At 48.5% G+C, this 20,237-nt stretch overlaps 1 protein-coding gene across 2 annotated transcripts in view; it reads right to left on the bottom strand.

Moving 5' to 3' along the window:
* Positions 1–2,564: 2,564 nt before the first annotated feature.
* The window catches only part of ACBD6 (acyl-CoA binding domain containing 6), an 81,482-nt gene continuing 63,809 nt past the window's right edge, over positions 2,565–20,237 (bottom strand). The window contains exons 7-8 of one of the 2 annotated variants that reach the window (XM_015636756.3): positions 6,955–6,985; positions 2,565–3,171 (exon numbers count right to left, since the gene is read on the bottom strand). In XM_015636756.3, coding sequence (XP_015492242.1) covers positions 3,017–3,171; positions 6,955–6,985 — 186 coding nt within the window. In that variant the 3' untranslated portion in view covers positions 2,565–3,016. Of the gene's footprint in view, positions 3,172–6,954; positions 6,986–13,450; positions 15,286–20,237 lie in introns of those variants that run through there. The other variant, XM_033516408.1, reaches the window with a different exon arrangement.

Here is a 20,237-nt window from a genome sequence, read left to right as displayed (position 1 = left end):
CAGCTCCTTCCAGAGGTGTGGAAGCTCCAGAGGCAGAGATAAAATAAAAAAGAATAAAAATTAAAAAAAAAAAAAAGCCACACGAGAAAGCACATCACTGGTCTGTCCTTGTCCTTCCTTGCCCACCCCTGACCCCCAGCTGGGTGCTTTGGTGCTGCAGGAGCTGCCCCAGCTGCATCCATGTGCCTCTCCTCTCCCCAGCCTTGGGTGCTGCTTTGTGCCAAGCTCCCGGCCTTGCCGGTGCTGGTGGGGAGGGGGACGGGGGAGAGCTGTGCCTGCTGCTCTCCATCCCCCCTCGACAAGGCCAAATGCCTCCTCCCCTCGCTGTGTAAATTTTGTACAGTTCCAGAAAGTGAGAGTCTTGTTTCCTGGGGGAATAAAAAGGAAAACAAAATAAAACCCAACAAATAATAATAATAATAATAATGATAATAATAATAATAAATTTTAAAGAATTATTTATTGCCATGTCTCGGGGAGAAATGATCTCCCCAAATTGCCCCCGGATTCGGGCTTAGGGCGTTGCTTTTGTACCCTGCCTCTGGTGTGTTGGCATGAGATGTGTACAGTCACCCCCTCCGCCGCGAGGGAAAGCGATGGCAAATAAACTCGGGATGCTCTTTAGCAGCTGCTGTCTTTGAGATTTTCTTCCTCAGTGGGAGGGCAGTGGGTCACCACTGGCATCGCCTGCTCCGGCACTGCTGGCTTTTCGGGGTCAGGATTCCCTGGATGGTGGAACTGCCATCCCTGGCTGATGGAACAAGTGCCACCGGTCGTGGTGCCCTGGCTTCCTGCTGGCACCCAGAGGTTTGGGGTGGGGATGTCCGTGGCTGGCACCCCGAGGTGGCACAGCTTTCCTGCCACCACACAGGGACAGCCTGGCTGTGCCACCACAGGTGAGATGGAAGGGCCGTGCCAGGCAGGAGGGGCGAGTCCAAGCCCCTCCGTGGGCACCGGTGTGTTGGCTTTCTATATTTTAATCATTTTAACATTTAATGCTTCTCAATTAAAGTGATTTCCTGGAGTAGATGCCAAGCTTAGGGCGAATGCACATTAACCACTTTCTGTATCAGTAGTTAAAGGCACCGAGGGATTTAACAGCAATCCGCAAGGCTGCTGGGGAAAGGTTTGGCTGAATAAAGCAGATTATAAACAATAATATATGTCTTTCTCTCCTCCCGCCCCCCACCCCCGCTTTCTTTTTTTTTTTTGGAAAGGCTCCAACCTCACAAACAGACCTAAAGTGCTATAAACATCTCAGGGCTGAGCGCTCAGGCCCCAAATGTGCTCTCTGAAAGCACCAGCACCGCGGCTGCTGCTTTTCATCCCGGCTTTAACGGAGATTTTTTATTACCCAGCGTGTCCATCAAGCCAGGCAGTGGCTGTGCATTACAGCCCTGCACAGGGGTGGCCTTGCTTGTCCCCAACCTTGGTGCCACCGTGTCTCCCTCACAAAGTCGACTGCAATATTGGGGTTGGCATCTTTGCTTCATCTGAATCCAGATGTAAAAGCGCCAGGCTGTGATGAGCCCGGCCACTGCCAGCCTGCAGCTGCCCTGGGCAGGAGCAGCGGGAGCAAAAGCCATTGGGAGAGTCTTACTTAATATTAAGTTAATGGAAAATAACCTGTCCAAGCTGTTTTGTCCCCAGCACAGAGCCTGGCCTGTGTGTGGTTTAGTGGCTGCTGGAGCCAGCGCAGTGACTTTGTCAGCGTCAGCGAACGCTGGCAGGAGCCACAGACGCTGTGAGGGGCCAAAACCCACGTGTGCCTGCTGCCCAGCCAGTTAGCCAAGGGAATGTTCCCATTTATTCTCCTGAGGCTGGATGTGCTGCAGAACCTGATGGCAAGCAGCTTCCTGTCACAGCTACGGAGATTTCCTCTGCTCCCCCCAGGCTGTAAATCTCATCTGGGAAAAGCAAACTCGTGGCAATATCCTGCAGGGCAGCCACAGTTTCCTCTGGCCACCCAGTGCAGCAGCCTCCCTTGCAGCTTGGAGCTATCCCACGGCACAAACCCACCCCTGGCAGCTCCTGCGGGCACAGCTGGGATGCTGAAAAGGAAGCACTAAACCCCCATGATCATCCCACATCATTCCAGCACTCGGGCATGGCCACGAGGCACATTTTTCCCCCCTTTCTGGGTACTTGGCCAGCTGAGAAGATCATGAAGTGTCTGAGCCAGACCCAGAGGGGGGACAGGGTGGGTGCAGGTTTATCTGTGCTCAGCTGAGCCCTGAAGGAGCCGCTCCAGGGATGGACACACAGCAGGAGGCCCTGGAGCCGCTGACAGAGGTGGGGTTTAAAGCCATTTGATTCAGCAAAGAGGTAAAAGTCCTGTCAGCTTGGAGAGGCTGATTAGCAGCACGTGTTGTGTGAGAAGCAGAGGGACAGACAGACACCTGTATGACCCTGCTGTCTTTGCAGCTCTCCCTCCCCAGGACAAGAGCTCAAGCAAAACTTGAGCCTTATGGCTGCACTGAGCTGCCTCCCATTCTCATGGCTTCCAAATCACCCCCTGCAAAAAAATCCCAAAAAACCCCAAAACTCAAACAAACACACTGAGGCTCAATCCCAACACTGTGCTTTTATTTATATTATTTGTTTGGACCCAGGGGGGGAAAAAAAAAAAACCAACCCAACCAAAATTCAACCTGAATGGGAGAGATGAGCATCTCACCTGGCCCTGCATCCCCATGGAGGAGCCGACTGGTCAGCCCACGCTGCTCTGGTGAGACAGCCCATACAGTACTCGTGTTTGAAACCTTAAAATAATACCTGGGGCCTCTTCCAGGCCCTCTCCCCTCTCCCCCTCCCCCCCAAATACTGATAAACGTCAGAGCATGCCAAACTCTGATGCCATCCTGCTCAGGGCATGCTCTTGGCCCTGGTGCTGGAGAGCCCAACCAGACCCTGTGCTTTAAAAGGTCCCCTCGAAGCCCCGGGGTGTTTGGGGAGGGCAGCAGGGAGGGGAGGGGGATAGAGGTGTTATTGCAGAGCCTCTCTGTGCCCCGGGGGCTCAGGGCTCGCCGGTGCCGTGCTGCTGCAGAGCCGAAGTGATGGCTTTGGAGTCCGTCACCTCCTCGGGCAGGCAGCCCTCCTGGTCCCGCAGCCTGGGGTCGGCTCCCGACTGCAGCAGCAGCTCCACGATGTCCAAAAACTCGCAGGTGGCAGCTGTGGGGGAGACAGGGAAGGGTTAGTGTGGCGATGCTGGCCCCAGGAGGCGGTGACGGGCGGGTTTGGAGCGGTGGCTGTCGCTGGCCCGAGGCAGCATCGCTGGGACAGCGCTCGGGACACACCGGATTGCTTTGGATTTAATAGTGCCAAGGAAGGAGAAAAGACAGAGTGACAGCAATGCAAAGCCAGAAGTCCTGAGGGGGTGCCACCAGAGCCAGAGGCGCTGGGAGGGATCTGCAGGGACACAGAGAGACCTGGGACACAGAGGGAGCCTGGGAACACCTTGGCTAAGGTTTCTTCACGTCCAGGACTGGAGACTGACCCTGGGAAGGGCCCCAGAGTGTTACTGCAGCACTGCAGGGACCCCCAAAATGTCACCTGGGAAAGCATTCCCTGCCTGCTTTTGTACCTGGGATTTATAATGTGTTCACCATCTATGATGGATCTGTGAGCCTTTGCCCCTCACCTGCCCCCTGAGTCTCGCAGGGAGCAGGCAGCACATCCCAGGCACGACAGCTTCAGTGCTCCTGACTTTTGTCCATTGCTTCTCTTTGGACAAAATTCACATGGTTTATAGCTGCTGGCCACCACTTCCTCCAGCACCAGCTCCAGGTGACTGTGCCCATGGCCTGGGACAGGGCACACATTTATTCCTCACACCTCTACTAGGAACTGTTTTTTCATCCCTCATTTCCTCTGCCAAGATAGAGTCAGGTTTGACCTGAGCTCTTCTCAGTCCTAGGATGTCTTACCTAAGGATGCTAAAAAAAAGAGCCAGGAAAATCAGGAAAACTCTTAATGCTGGACTTGGCTGACAGCGGCAGAAGTCCCAGATCCTAGATTTTCCCTTCAGCCTCTGCAACTCAGACCCTAGTGAAGCCAAAACCTGCTTTACAAGGCCATGAAGTTGGCAGCTTCCTCTTGTGTTGGTAGCAATTGGTTTTATTCATATTTTGGGTGTTTTTATAAAGCAACCGACTGACTCCTTTAGTAATTAAGTGTCTTTTGCATTACTCTGCAGTCTTCTACTGATCCAAAAGGACAAGCAGTAATGTCTCATTAAAATAAATTCAGTGTGTGATTGGAGTTTATATTGAAAAGATAAAAAAAGGGGTCAAAAAGGGGAAACAGGTTGGTGAGGAAGCAGGTGGGGGTGTGGGTGAGGCTGAGCTGAAGGGGGGCACATCCCTCTGCAGAAGATAGACTTCCAGAGGTGCCAAAGAGGGTATGGTGGCAGCTTCTAGGGATGGGGAGCTGGTCCCCACAGGGAAAGGTGGCTTAGTCCTCCGGTGCTGTGTCCTTGAGCAGGCTGGGAACATCCCTGGGGACGAGCACAGCTGCTGGATTTATCACACCCTGGGACCCTCGATTTGTCAGGGGCCAGAGCGGCAGCCCTGACACTGGCACGGGTGAAGATGAATTTCCATTCAGCGCAGTTTGCCTCCCGACTCCATTAATCCTCAGGGTTCAGATGATGAATTTTTTTTTATTATTTATTTTCCTTGCAGCATCCCCTCCCACTGCCCTGCCAGGGCGCAGACAGAGGCGAACAGATGGCGCTTTGCAGGGAAGCGGGAGCGCCCAGGAGGATACAGAACCTGCCCACTCCGCGGCCACGTGGCCGGCACCGCTCGGAGAAGCCTTGATTTCCTCTGGGAGAGGCAGCAGCGATGATTTCAGTATTCCCAGTGGGTGGGTGGATGGAGAGGAGCTGAGAAGGGGCTGCTCAGCAGGGACAGCGTGCACACAGCCGTGGGTCCTGGCGGGCCGTGCTGCCGCTGGCCTCCACTTAACCCCCGATTAAAGCCGGGGTCAGCGGCGATCGGAAGGAGCCGGGATTTATAACCCCCAGCAGGATGCGGTTTGACACCGGCTGTAATCAGGAGAGCTGTCACCACAAGGACAGCTGTCAGGCCATGCTGGCTCATAAAAAGGGATGCAGACACCCTAAAAAGCAGGGGCTGCCTTGCTGATGGGATTTAACCCTTCCCTGAACTCCATGAAAGTGTTCATAGGAGCTGTCCCGCCTCTCTGCTGCAATTAACGACTCGGTGGTGAAGTGCTGACTGAAATGGGACTGGGAAGTGACAGTGAGCTCCAGTTTTAGGCCAACAGCCACTTGAATCAATCCCAGGCACCCATTTGAGAAGCTGCTTCCAAGCTCGGGCTGATTTATGGACAGATCAGCAAGAAAGGAAATGAGGATGTCCTGGGGGCAGTGATGTGCCCCAGGAACAGCCGGGCACCCATGGGAACACCAAGCCCATGTGCCAGTGACTCAGAGAGGATTCCTAAAGATGACAAACAGGGAGTAGAGAGGGGATAATATTCAGGGGGGAAGAAAAAGTTTCAACACTTAAAGTTTTGGGAAGAAAATTCTGGGAAACTGTCATTATTGAAACATCCAAACTGGCGGGGTGGATCAGAGAAACCATTTCTGAAATAATGTTCATTGTATCAGTTTTGTTTGCTTGTGTTGAACAACCTGCCTCAGTCCCCAGCCAGAGGGATCCACCTGCATGGAATTTAAACTCAGGTGATACATCCACCTTCTCCTTTCACATAATTTTCCTTTCACATACCGGGCTTGCTTGAAGCAAGTGCTCTTGGATAACTTACTAATTATTTAAGCTAAGCTTTTGCACAACCTATTATAATCTACTGTGCACCCCTCAGTCCTGGAGTTAGGAAAGCATCTTCCCAGGAGAGAGAAAACCCAAGCTGTGGAATGGCTAAGGAAGAGAAAGAGGCAATGTGGCATTTTAAGTGGTGTCCATCTGCAGACAAAGCTGTGCTAAGCAACAGATTCACCATTCCAGTCACAGTGATAGGAATTTGAAAAATTGAGAATCCTACAGGAAAGGTCCCACAGGGAGAAATGAAATGACACATTTTAGTATCTACAGTCTCGGTTCAGGGGCCCTGGAATCTAGGAGTTCAGCTCCAGGTCCAAATGCTGTGCTTTGGACTGATGTCTGCAAAGCAATTTTGCCATCCTGCTAATGTCCTTGTGGAGAGATCAAGAAGAGAGAGAAAGACACAAACACTTCAGAATGACAAGTATGCTCTTAATTACAGTGACAGGCATCAAGAGAGAGTACAAGATAATAACTGGCTATGTCTTAATTTTGGGAAAAAGATTATGATCCAGATTAAATTGATACTTTTTTTTTCCTATTCCCTGCACATCAGCACCGCACACGTCACTTCAGTCTCTTACTTTTCTCATTTGGAGATAGAACAATCTTTCAATTAAATCACGTATCTAATTAGCCTGTAATTGTAGGAGGGACACCAACTGTGACTTGCCTCTGCTGATTTTGGTAGTAGAGAAGCTGCTGCTCTCTCAGCTGTGATCAAACCAGGACACATGAAGGTGGAGGCCACCTTGCTTGTCCCCTTCCCCTGACCTGTTCAAATGGGCACAGACCCTCCCTGAAGGCCAAGGGATTTGGCATCCCCTATCCAGGGTCTGCAGGTGGCACACCAACATCCTGGAGACACAGAGGTGCACAGGGGAACTCTGCATTATTAACTGGGGGAAAAGGAAGGGCTTTAAGGTGACATTTGCAGAGGAGAACGAAGGGAGGACAGCAAGCTTCTCCCAAGGCTCCTACCCCTGCCATGCTGGGATTTGCTAGCGGAGGGAGCCACTGGTTAATCAAATCCAGTTTCCTTGCTCATTTTTCTCCTGAAATTTGCTTTCTGTGTATAGAGCATTTACCCCAGCTGCAAATCCATGCTGCTAAGGAGGAACAGCCAAGCTTAGAGGCAACTTACCATAATGGAGTGCAGTCTGGCCTTCCCCATCCTGAAAAAGAGAGAGACTTGATTTTAGAGGTATAGGTAACATTGTGGCAATACAAAGAAATCCCAGTTTTAAATAAATAGGAATGAATCACAGCAATGATTTAATTGACTAGACAAACAGCCAGGACACCCAGCTACCTGACAGCTGGGATTTGAATCATCATCCACCATGACTCCCTATTGATGGATAATCAATATCTATCCACCCGTGAGAGTGCGTGGATCACGTCATGGCGTGAGTATAATTCAGTTCACACCGTTATCACTTCCAGCACATAAAAATGAAGGATTTCAGTCCTATGGCCTCACTCTGGGAGTCTCACTACTCCTGATGCTTTAGTGCAAGATGTTTGAGTGCAAACCCAGCTTTGGCCAACTACTTGAGAGAAGGGTAAAGCACTGGGATGCTCACACAGCTCAGTGAACTGTGCTCTTCAGCACAAGGGAGCACACAGGGAAAAAAATCCAGTTCCTTCCATCTAAATAAATCTTAGGTCCCTGCCTTCAGAATTTAGGTCTACCCCAATACCTAGGTTAAGCTCTGTCAAGTCAGGAAAGGGCACAGTGCTCAGGGATGAGAGCAAGTTGCCAAACTCATCCTTGTGAAACACCTGCAGTGCAAGGGCAAAGCAAACTGCGTGATTTGTAGGCGTTGGCACACAGCTCCCTGTTTCAGAGAACATTTAAGCCACTGCATCAGCTGCAATGCTTTGGGAAGTGTGTCCCCATCCCAGATTCCTGTGTCCCCTCCCCAGGGCTCTGCCACAGTTGATGCCTCACATCCAGCACTGCAAACCCAGGCACCTCACCCTGCCACCAGAACAGGTGAAATAACAGAAGGAAAGAATTACTGCCCCCTTTGCTTTCACTAACCCAACCAGGATTAGCCTCTAATTCAGTTCTTTGCCTCCTTAATTTATTTGCATCTGTCTATGGAGACTTAAGATTTAATTACTATCATCTTTGTGATTAAGGTGCAAATTCTACAGTTTGCCATAGATTCTGGAGCAGGTGAAAAAGAACAGGAAAACAGGTAGAAATTCCACTCATAGCTGAAAGTCTCCTGTTTTCCCAGTGTGTTATTCTGTTTGACATTAAGCTGTGAGCTGAGGAATTAGGAATGACCTGTGTTTTGGGGTGGGAGACACCATACTTTACTCTGGGACACTGCACCAACAAGACAACCACATCAGCAGCAGGGAAAAAAAGCCAGATGTAACAGGCACTTGCTGCCTAAATATCCACTTCATATCTTTTCCAAGCAAAGAGGTGGGAGGGTCAGATTTTTCTTTCCAAGTGTCACTACGTTGTTTGAAGACACCTCGTTTCAGGAGCCTATTTCTGCCCAGACTGAGGGAAGTGGAATGCAAATGGGTGTCTTTAGGTGGTACCACAAACCAAAGAACTGAGGGAATCATGGACAGCATCCATTGATTATTCCACACTAATAAGGTAACCAATGTGAGCCAGTGCCCCTGAGCTCTCCTTAAGCACATGCCTGCTCTGAGGAGTGACAGGGCCAGCACTGACTTCAGCAAAATACGGAGCAGGGCAGGGGAAGGAGAGGTGGGAGTGCTCTGAATGAGTTATTGGAAAGGCAGGATGTCAAATGTCTGGGCTGGGGGATGGGAATCCAGCTCCTCTCTGCATCACCACCTCCAAGACTGCAGCCAACAAAACCCACAGGTGAATGGGACTGGAGCTGTGCAGCAGAAACCCCTTCCCATGGGAATGCTTTGCTGCAGAACTCCCTATTAAAACACACAGGACTGCTCCAGGAATCCTACAGACATTTGTTCCTCTTCCAAGGGCCTGCAGAAAGCACTGCTGTTTCAGCAGCTGGCTGGAGATAACAAGGTTTTTTATTTCTCTTAGATGTACTTCCTGGCATCTGCTGGGCTAAGGAGGGAGCACAGGTCCTGGCATAGGAAATGCCTCTCTTTAATCCCAGTGTGGTTTTTAAAAAGAACTATTAATCCAATGTTATGCAAACATGGTTTGCACTTTATTTACGCTGCGGATTTTCCCCCTGCTTTGAGCCTGCCCAATGGTCAAATGCTATTTGTTACACTTCTCAGATGCCGTGCTGTTTGCTTCTATTTTCCTCTGTGACAAATTTTAATCCAGGTAAATGGAAAAAGCTCCAGTGTGGTCACTCACTAAAGGGCTTGAAAGCCCTCAGGAAGCTGCTGATCTCAATCCCTCTTTGATTTGGCTTTTTGGAGCACCGTGGCTAATTGCAGCCTGATGTACCCGGCTGCTCCAGGTACAGCAACGCTGAGCTTTGGAGCAAAATGGTCACACCTGGAGACTAATCAAAGATGGGCTGTGAAAGGCAGGATTACAGCTCCCTTTGTGGGAATTATGTGAAACAAATATTGCCTACCAGGCAATGGAAATGTCTGTTTTGCAATCAAACACTTTGTACAGATGAGTGAAGATGAATTGTAGCTGGCCTTGATGCAAGGGATATTTCCTGACGTGCAACAGAAAGCAGCGGCCTCTTGAGCATCTTAGGGTCCTTCTCCTGAGCTGTGTGTAGGGATGAATGATCCCAAACAATAAATGGTCAGGTACAAGCCTCTGTCCTCAGCCCACTGGCACCAGCCAGGAACAGAGCATCCTCTGCAGCTGGGAGGAACACAGATGCTGGCAGTGATCAGCTGGATCCTCTCAGCAGATGGACCAAAGAGAAGGTGCTGAGTAAGGAAGCTGATGTTGGTGAGTGGGGAAGAGGAGGTAGGCAGCTCTGGACCAACACTGAGCCAGGATGCCTCTGAGAAGTGCCCTTTCATGCCCCTGTATCAGCTGGGAAAATGTCACTGTCACGGGTTAAAAAGAAGAAATCTCCTCTGATTTGGTAAACTTCAACATAAAAGAGGGGACAAGCCAGGTTGAGAGCAGCAACACACCTTCTGTAAAGGTTTGAAAGACACTGGTAGGCCCTTGTTCCAGAGCCCTTTCAGCAATTCTCCATCTGTAAAAAGGAGGAGCTTGTGGAAATGGCAGAACCCACAGAGGCAGACAGAAAGTGACCAGGAAGGAAAGAAAGACCACGACACACTCAAATGTAGAAGTGCTCAGTTCCAGACATGTTACTGACCAACAATAGGTCTGATTCCAAGATTTCCTCTTGCCTCCTAATGCCATTGTGCCATCCCTAGTGGCTTCTCCAGCCTCCTGGCACATCTGGCCATGTCAGGGTGACAGCTGAGCTGGGAGATGAAAACCCAAACATCCATGTCTACCAAACCCATCTAAACAAAGATGCTACAAAATCACTGCTACTTCCTACATGCATGGTCTGTGACAGATGTCACTCAATGAAAATCCAACTACCAGTGGATAACTTATTGGATAACAGGATTTCGTTCTGCTCCTGAGAAATTTAAGCAAGAGAAATGGGAGAAGATGGACCGAGCGCAGATGGACCAACTGTTTTATCTGCTAAGTGCTTCTATGGCTGCTGCACGTGAATTCTGTTTTAGAAGTGATAGGATTATATCGGTGTTGCCATACCATGTTCATTCCTTGGCAATTCCTGTTCCCTGCTTAACCTCACACAAGTTCTGGACTGAAGGGCAGAGACAAGGAAAGGGAGACAAGCCTCTTCCTCCATCTTCCCTGTTTTCTTTAGCACCAGTGAAGGAAAGAGGATAAACAAATCCATGCTGGTTACCTGGGTGAGCTTTGGTCCAGCCTGACCCTGTATTGGTGATGAAGCTGGGGCTGGACCCTCCACACCAGCACAAGGGTCTGTAGGGGACCCCACACCTCCTTGAGTGCTGCTCCACACTGAGACCTCACCTTGATGCCTTCGATCACCTCCCCAAGCACAGACACCGTGCATGTGAAAAGCACAGCAGCAAAGCTCTACACAGCTCTGCCCTTTGAGGGGTACCATGTGTGCTCTTTATTTTCAGGTATTTTTTTCCCCTATCACCTCTGCTTTCTGCTCATTTGTGGCACCTTTTAAGGCTTGTTCCCATTGACAGACTCCAAATGCTGGCAGGGATCGCAGGAGATAAGAACGATGAGGTGATAACAGTGTTTAACAGCACTGGGTCCTGGGCAGGCAGCACGATGGGCAAGAGGGAAGATAAATATTTACACTACATCTTTAGAAGTCGAGAGAATAAAAAGGGCTGGAATAATACAGACCCTGAACAAGCACTGGTGCTTAGGAGCTGTAATATAAATCTCTGCAGCCTCATGACACACACTCACTCAAGCCAGGGAGATGAAAAATAGCAAGAAAATACTTCCCTCCACTTTTAAAAAGGGTTTTATTTCTCATTTGTTTCTACTTTAGACTTCAACTTCCCAACAACTTACATTAACTTCATTGTCATATTATTCTCTCTCAAATTTTATCTCCAAGAAGACAGAGGGTAAGGCTACGGCTCAACACACCAGAATTTCCATGCTCATAGCCACCAATACTAAAACCAGGCAATGGGGGCTAATATAACCAGTCTGAACTCCACCAGATGATTCAGCAGGAGACATCCCCATGTGCATCCTTGGCTCCAGCTCCAAGGCAGCTCAGGCACTCCCCAAGGACCAACACCATGGGACAAAGAATAGAGAGCAACTTCTGCTAGAGGCAAAACCAAAGAGCATGCACTGGTCATGAACAGCTGTTTTTTAGGGATTGCAAATAACCCAGGCTGACAAGTGCAGGGCATCCTCTTAAGTTGGTTCCTCAATTAACTCTCACCTCCCCTGTGTGCAGGTTGGGAAGGAATCCCTTTCTCACCGAGCTGTCCCTCTCCAAGAGTTCTCAGCTCTCTCCTCTGCTCACTTCCTCCCATTCTGACCATTCCCTGCACTGTGCCAGGCAGATATCCCCGAGGATGGAAGGTGCTAGACAGATTTTTATCATCACCTCTTGGGCCCTTCTCCAGAGCCTACTGCCAGGCTATCATTTGGCCTATCTTCTAAGTGCCTCACAGATAAATTAGATCTGCATAGAGAAGCAATTATTACATTTCTAATGGCATGAACCCTTACAGCAGAATCTGCTACTGAAAGGCAAAGGAAATTGCATTAGCTTTTGTTTGATTCAAAATTATGATCAAGGGAAGAGGGATGTTGAAGCCCTTTAAAGCCAAACCTCCGAGCTGGGGATTTTTCTGTCTGGGGACCTCCCTGCTTGTATTCACTGCTGGAGCTCATACTCGTGGTTCATTTAGGAGCACTAATTTGGAGAAGCCTCTGCTCACAAAGCTGCTGTTAAAAGCAGATCTAAGAAAGCTCAGAGAGAAGAGGATGCCCAGGAAGCACCACTGGCTCCCTCCTGAAGCCTGCATCTGCTAATGCTCCCAAACGCCCCCAGCCCGAGGAGTTCAGTGTGCCAGGGTTACGCTAATCCCTCATCGCCCTAGTTTCTAACTGGTGCTGTACCTAAATTTCCAAGTGCAATTTCAATGGGATTTATCACATCTCCTATGATCAGCATGTAGTGCTGCTGGCACAGATACAGGCTCTCAATATCCCACCGCAGACATGGCTGTCATTAATTGCAGAACAAACTGACTTCTGAACCCACGCAGCAGCTCATGCAGCAACACCAAAACTCTCAGGGATGTTTTGCTGTTGAGCATTTTCAACCCATTTTGCAGTTGGCACTCCGTGTCCAGCTGTGTATTTGGACATATTTATAGGTTATCCAAATAATATTTGCTACTGCCTGTTAGTTTCAGCACCAGGAATCTCGCTGCTCATCAAACAAGTGTGTTGGTGCAATAGAAAAGCTGCCAGGAAGCTGCAGGGATCAAAAAATGTGTTTGGAGAAGTCAGTGCCTAAAGCTGTAACAAGTGGCACGGCGCTGTGGCTGAGCCAGCTCCCAACAAACCACGCAAATGCCATCCCAAACTGTGGACAGGATGATATTCCAAAGGGCAGGATGCTAAAACCTCTCTTCTCAGGGTGCTTCCCTGCCCCCTCCCTGCATAAAAGTTAGTGCTCCTCTACTGCTTTATCACTTTAGCATGGCTGAGGCAGATACCTGCTTATTTAAGGGGCAGGATAAATGGGCTGAGACAGCTTTCCCATCCCCAATTCACTAGGGAACGCTTGGAAATTCCACCTGACACCGGGACCGCTCTGTGCTCTTAAACAATCTCCCGTCTGATCCGATTGTTCCCCAGTGGGGAGGCAGGCTGCAGCTAGCTCAAGAGTCATTGATTGGATTAACAGCCTAATTCCCAACAGATGAATAGAATACTGATGTCTTGTCAGCCCACATCATAGAAGGAAAACACAATCTGCTTCTACAGCCCCGAAATTTAACCCTTTGCTCCCCTTCTCCCCCCTCCCCGGGGCTGGATGCAGGGTCCAGCACTTTCAGCTGGAGATCCTACCTATTTGAATGAGAAAAAGATTTATTAACCCTTGGGACACATCGACATGCCATGGGATCACATGGTATTTTCTGTAAGAAACCCTCTTTTTCAGAAGAGATTAATAGCAGGGACCTTTATTATTTTTTCTTCTCTCTTTCCCCCACCTGCCAATACAGGGAATGCTGTATGCTTCACAGTAAGCTGCTGAAAATTCATCATACTTATCCTGAAATATACAGATATTGAACGTTTTCTGAGTCTATCATTTGATCAGGAGGATGGACCTTGCCTGGAAGGGAACACTGAGCTGTGCAGCAGGAGGCATCCCTGCAATGCCCTCTCCCTCCAGCAGCTCTTGGCAAGCTGTGGGGCAGGGGAATGAAGCTGGGCACGTCATTTGCTCCCGTTCTCCACTTCCTAATGGAGACACTAATGTTTTCTTACCTCATAGAAAGACTGTGATAAGAAATTAATTGCTACTGGTCAAATGTTCACTACCACAGAAGCAGGACTGTGTGCATATTAAAGAGATTCTCCAAGAACAAAATTTATTTATGGACTCCTTGGCACTGTCTGCGTTTATTTCCTTGTTTAGGAGACAAGAATAAATAAAAATCATCTGATTTTAAGGAATTCATTCAAAATGACTCTATTTTTTTCTCAGATCACTGGGGTCCATAATGCTGTGGGTTTTTTTGCTTCCAACACTCACCTTTTATTGCTTGCATTTACAAAACAGGCAGGTATACTGTGAGGGTGGGGAGGCCCTGGCACAGCTTTTCCAGAGAAGCTGTGGCTGCCCCATCCCTGGAAGTGTTCAAGGCTGGGCTGGATGGGGCTCTGAGCAACCTGGGATGGTGGGAGGTGTCCTTGCCCATAGCTGGGGGCTGGATCTGTATGGGCCTTAAGGTCCCTTCCAACCCATTCTAAGATTCTATATACTTTTGAATGTGTGCATCACCCAAGATAAGCCAGGTTGTGCTGTAAAGAAATAAGAAATAAGGTATTTCTGGTTTTATTTGCATTTTACAGCTCATGTGCAGAGTGGAAACACTCCCTCCATCACTCCTTAGCTCTAACAAACTAATTAGCCCAGCAGTAACATGACTAATAGGAGAGAAAGCATGAAAGGATGGAAGTGCATACTCTTTTCCCCCCTTCTACAACCAATACCTGCTAGTCACAACAGTTCTCTAGACTACAGGGTTTCATAACATCATTATACATATAATAAACTTGCTAGGAGACTGAATGAAACAGTCCTTCCCTCTCCTGGCTTCCAGTACATCAACCTTACAGATAGTCCTGTCTTCAGAGAACCAGGGGATCTCTGTGCTTACAACATGGGCAGTGGGGAGGCATTAATGACAGAGCTGCCCTAACTGAAATAATTAGCCAGAGATGCCTCATCGACTCAAACAATTCAATTAATGCCCTAATAGTATTTTAAGGTGGTTCAAATTATTAGCTCTTTTTACAATTTGAAACCATAATGTTTAATTTTCATTCCAGATGTGAATTGTTCCAGAATGGCAATAAATAAATCAATCCAAGGAGTCCTGTCCAGTCCAGCCCCTGTCCTGCAATAAGGGTGCATTGTATATTCACAAATCCAGGTTAAGGATGGGGACTGGGGCAGTTGTGCCCTGGAACTAGCAGACTGGAGGTTTTATAAATACATACAGAAATAATTAAAATCTAAGGGGTTTAGAAGGGTTAATCTCCTTTAAATAATCTCTGCCACAAAGCCTGTAAAGTCACTGCTGGCACGATGCCCACATGGGACCGGCTGTCGGATATCAGGACAGCACGTGTGGATGGGAGCAGGGAGATTAGGAGACAGCCCCATCAATGCTGCTGCCCCACAGATGGCTGCCCTGGGCACTGCCCAGGGGCTGCAAACTCCAGAGCAGGGCCAGATCCAGCACCAAGCAGCAAGTCAACATGCTCCACCTGAATAAAGAGACAGAAGGAAGGTTGGTTAGGCTGCTAAATTTAGCAGGCTGGATGGGAGATGGAGTCAGCCGAGAGCGTTGCTGCCACTGCTTGGTTCATCTCAGCCCTTGCTGACTGCAGGGCAAATGCTGGCTGATATTTATTTAAAGGGATTCAGGGCTTTGGAAGTAACCCCTTTTCCTCTGTAGGCTTGAACCTAAAGCCCTGCATGATGAAAGAGATGTTGCACTTTTAAATGTCGACTATAACGGCTCAGAGCTGCCTCTCTGCCTTTCCAGATGTCCTCTTTGTAGAAACTGCCATTTAAATCCAACAACTGAGTGACCAAGAGAGAGAGAGAAATCCAGAAGAAAGCAGAGAAACCACCCCTGTGTGGGCTAAAGCAGTTCCTGTCCCAAACCCATGGGTTTGATTCCCTTGATTTGGGCAAAGGAAGGCTCAGCTGAAATGCCCAGGAATGCTGTGGCAGAGCTGGAGCACTGTCAGAGAGGCACAGTTGCAATAAAAGTCAGGTCACCATGTGCTGCAGGAGATGCAGAGGTGCTGCTAACAGCCCAGGGAGCTTTTTCTCCTTCAAGTCAGGGAGGATAAAGACTATGGAGACTCTTTTAGTCCCATAAAACCTTCCTCAGCTTGCTATGCAAAATCAGCACTTTCCGCCTTGAGACATTCTGAAACATGCTCTGAACTCATCAGATGAGACCTGGACTTTATTAAGCCAAGCTTGAGAAAGCCTGGGCTAGCAGAGAAGCTGAGTTCCAGTGCCACACAGCCCTCAGCATGAAAGGCACATTTTTTTCTCTTCTCCTTTAGTGCTGGGAACCCTGCTCAGACATCTCAAAGCAGCTGAGGATAGTGCTGTGCCCTGCAGCCTCCAGACAGCCTTTCCTTTCCATGCATGCTTGTTTCTTAAGGATGATGACTCCTCTTTGTGGCTAATCTGGAATTAGAGAGGACATTCCACACACTCACAGCCGTCTGCCAGAGGGGGGAAGGTATCAGAGCCTGGATCCTGCCCTGAAGTGGACCATTGCCAGGGAGAAGCCAACTGCATGTGTTGACTTAAGAAGCTCCCATCTCATCACCTCCAAGGGTTGCTGTTTTTGTGACATCCAGCAGCCTTTTAGCAGCCTCTGTGAATTGTATTAGTAGCTGATTTACCATTTGTTATTTTATAAGGCATGAAGCTGCTCTTTCATTTGCTCATGCACCACCAAGTACAACTACACGTCAGACTCTGAAAACTCAGCCTGTGATCACTGGGGCTGTTTCCCAGTGGAATAAAGGAGGAATAAATAGTGAGGGAAAAGGTTTATTGGTACTGCTTATTCACAGACAGTCAGGTTTCCAAACAGCTATTAATGAAGTGCTACTACTAAAGAAAGGAAAAGGAAAAATGTCAGGAGAAAACTGCCTCAGGATATCAAACTGTATCAGTAACTGGGATTTCTCGATGGAGCCACAGTGCTATTAAAATACAGCTGAACTAAGTACTTGCAGTTTGGTCTGTCATTAGATATTTAGTGAGATGCAAAATTGATCTTCACTTTAAAGGGCTCTTTCAAAGTCTAGAGGCAGCACTTGCTCTCTCCTTGTGCTGTATAATAGAGATGTTCCTAATGAAATTCAGCAGGAACTGGAGGCAACCAGGGAAAACCGCAGCCAACTTTATAACAGACAGATTTATGTTCAGGGGTGTCCTGCTCTTTGAATGAGTTATTCTGCACAGGGCAGGGATAACAGGTTCTCCATTCATGGGTTGTACAAGCGTGGCAGAAGGTCAAGTTCCCTGGTGGCGCTCGGTCTGGGCCGGGGGCTGGGGCTGCCGTCACATCTGGGGCTGGGCTGAGCAGCTCCATCCCAATTTCCTACTAAAGCAGCCCTGGGAGCCCACTGGGACCAGCTGGGCCTAAAACTGGGCCCAGCCCATTGGAGCAGATGGCAGGTGCTGGTGGTGGCAGCCGACGTGGGGCAGTGCTGAACCAGTGACCTAGAGGTGAAAGGCTCCACATCTCCCATTATCAATCCCCAGAGCCCCCTCCCAAGTAAGTGTTGATACATTAATCTTTCTGACTGATGGAAACAAACTGCAAATATAACATTCCACAGGGGAATCTTTTATTTATATTGAGCCCAAATCATGCTTAAAAACATAAAAGTTAAGGGCAGGCTTAGGTTTCAGCCTGCCATCAGAAATGTTCCTGGTTAATGCCACCCTTTTTCCCTTCCAAATACTGAATTTAAAGAGCACGCCATCACGAATTAGTCTGAGCACAGCCCCGGTGTGGATGGCTGCAGTAAATAATAAACTGGTGTTTGTGTTTCCTGCTGTGCATGCTGTCCTCCTAAATAGTTTAATAACAAAGGAGTGTATTTCCAAGCACTGCTGGAGTGCCTCGATGAAGCATGTGGTATAGGATAAATACCTCCACATCAGGACACTTTTCAAAGCCATCAGGCAGAGGGGTCAGTCTGTTGTGGGTTTTTTTAAAACTGCACAAGCTAATGCTTTAAGAGTGTCTTGATGGAATCAGGGAAATTGGATTGTCCCCCCATTTGCTGGCCTAAAACAAGCCTTTTTTTATTTATCCCATTAGAGGAACACAAGAGAAACCTTTTAAATGTCACTAAAATTTTCCCTGCATTGCAAAACCCAGTCAAAAGGGTTTTAATTTTCCCTGAGACCTCTTAAGTAATGCAGTATGTCAAGATTTAATACCTAGTGTGTAGGGGATTGTCTGTACTCTGTGCTGTTTCACCAGGGTGACTCCATAGGGTCGGTCCTGGTCACTGGATTTGGTCCCTGTCAGCACTGAGCTGCTTGAACAGCCCACACCACTTCAGATCAGGTCTGCTGAACAAACAGGCGAGTGAAAATGAGATGAGACACAGCTTTCCCTGGACCAGTATGGTACTACCAAAAATTCAGCAGTGCTGCTCACTCTCCAGTGATTTTTTGCTATGAATTGAGACCCTCAGGTTTGGGGAAAGCCTGTAATTTTTTAGGCTTTATTCACTTATTTATAAGAGAACCAGGGGGAATTGTCAAGAGGCACTTTTGTACATAAGACTCCACATTCCCCAGGGATATTTAATAAGACAAACAGGGCAATATCACAAGCAGAACCCAGGATTGTAAATTGGCAGTGCACAACACACTAAAGCACATCGGTTAAAGATGGCAACAGGACCATAAAGCCTTTGAAGGCTGGGCTGGTGCTCACTCCAACCCTGCTGTCCCCCAAGGGCTGAGGGCATTAATGCCAAAACAGCTTCTCAGGGCCCCTTGGAGCTCATCCCACTTGTCAGTCAGCCTGGAGCTATGGGTGATCCCACCTCCCAAAGTAATCCCAACTAGTAACATTTGCTACTAAAATACACCATTATTTCAGTGATGTGGGATATGGGAGTTCCCTATCCATGCTGCCCATGTTTCTTTTTGCAGACAGTGAACATGTCATACCACAGTGGAACAGGACCTGAGATGCCAAATCATTTTGGGCTGAGTGTGTAATTCTCCCCAAACCTGGTTTAGCAGAGAAAAGAGGAATTGGAGGGCTATGAGCATCCAGGCCGGGGTATGTGAGACTCCAGTCTCTCGTCCCTGAATTCACACAGGTGCACCGAGAGCTGGGAAAGGAGCAGAGCCCAGGAGATTGAGGAAGAGGAGGCACATCCCAGCCTCTCAAACAGTCCCAATAAAACCCAGCCCTGAAACCAAGACACTGCCTACTGATCTTCCCTGTAGGGTTGCATAATCTATTTTACAAAATGTCAAAATCCAGCAGGAAAATTGGAAAAAGGGAGCAGGGGAAAAAAAGGAAAAGAATCAGACTGGCTGGTTATTGGACCAGGGGCTGTGTTAAAAGGATCAGGAGGTGGTGGGCCAAGCAGTGGGGGAGGGAATGGGATAAAGTAGTGGGTCTAATCAAATCAGTTTAAAAAGCTGCAGCCTCTCTGAGTTAACCTTGCCAATCAGGGAGTGAGCGGGAGCATGTCTGCGCACATTAAAGCGGGAGCGCGTCCTTGAACCCGCCGCGTTCTCCGTCCTCCCCCCCAGCCCACGCAGCCCGGGCACCCCACACCCTCAGCAGACAGCAGCAGAAAAACCCAGGATTAGGCTCCCTCCTCAGCCTCACTCCAGTGGAAGTCAGCACAGCAAAGCTCGGATGCTTCCCTGTGATTAGAGGTGAGTCCATGGGATTAAACTGGCAAGAGTTGGAGAGATGTTAAAAAACAAACAAACCAAAAAACAGGGAACAAAAGGAGAAGCCCTCCCATTGACAAATGCTGTTGCATTGAGCCTGGCAGCTGTGAGAGGCATTAGGAACCTTCACTAATGACTAAGGGCACTGAAGTCACTTTAAAATAAATATTCACTAGGAATTACACGGGTAATCTAAAGGGATTATCCTGCTGCCTTAACAGGTCCATAACCTAAACATTAAATGGTCTACACAAGTGTTTGCATTAATTTTGACCCAAATCAACCCTTCTGCTAAAAGCTTTAGAATGCTAGATTGAACTTTGGAAACCACGTGTCTGCTCTGAGTTAGCGTTCTTATAAATTCCTGCAGATCCTCTCTTTTCTGAAGGAAAACCAGGGCTGAGCTCTTGGAAGTCAGGAGCCTGCCAGCAGCCAGGGCAAGGCTTTAGCAGAAACACACACTCAGAACATGAAGCAGCAAGCACAAATCCAGTCTGCCACATAATCCAGTCCCTGTGGTAAAAGAACCTGTGTTCAGAGTCTTGGCTCCAGCCTGGCTATCCTGGGAATGCTCAGTGTGGGGAAGAGGAGTTCTGCTATAGAGAATGGGACAAACCCCGAGCCTCAGTTTCCACACCTGTAAAATGTCATGTGCCCTCCAGCTGGGGCACTTGTCCCTGTGCCTCAAACTCCTGGAGGGCATTTTCAGCTGGATCAGGGCTGTGAGTTTGAGTGAGGCTCA

Source organism: Parus major, chromosome 8 (genome assembly GCF_001522545.3).
Source record: "Parus major isolate Abel chromosome 8, Parus_major1.1, whole genome shotgun sequence".
NCBI lineage: Eukaryota > Metazoa > Chordata > Aves > Passeriformes > Paridae > Parus > Parus major.
The sequence above is the reverse complement of the archived record's forward strand: the minus strand, read 5'-3'. Positions and strand labels throughout refer to the sequence as shown.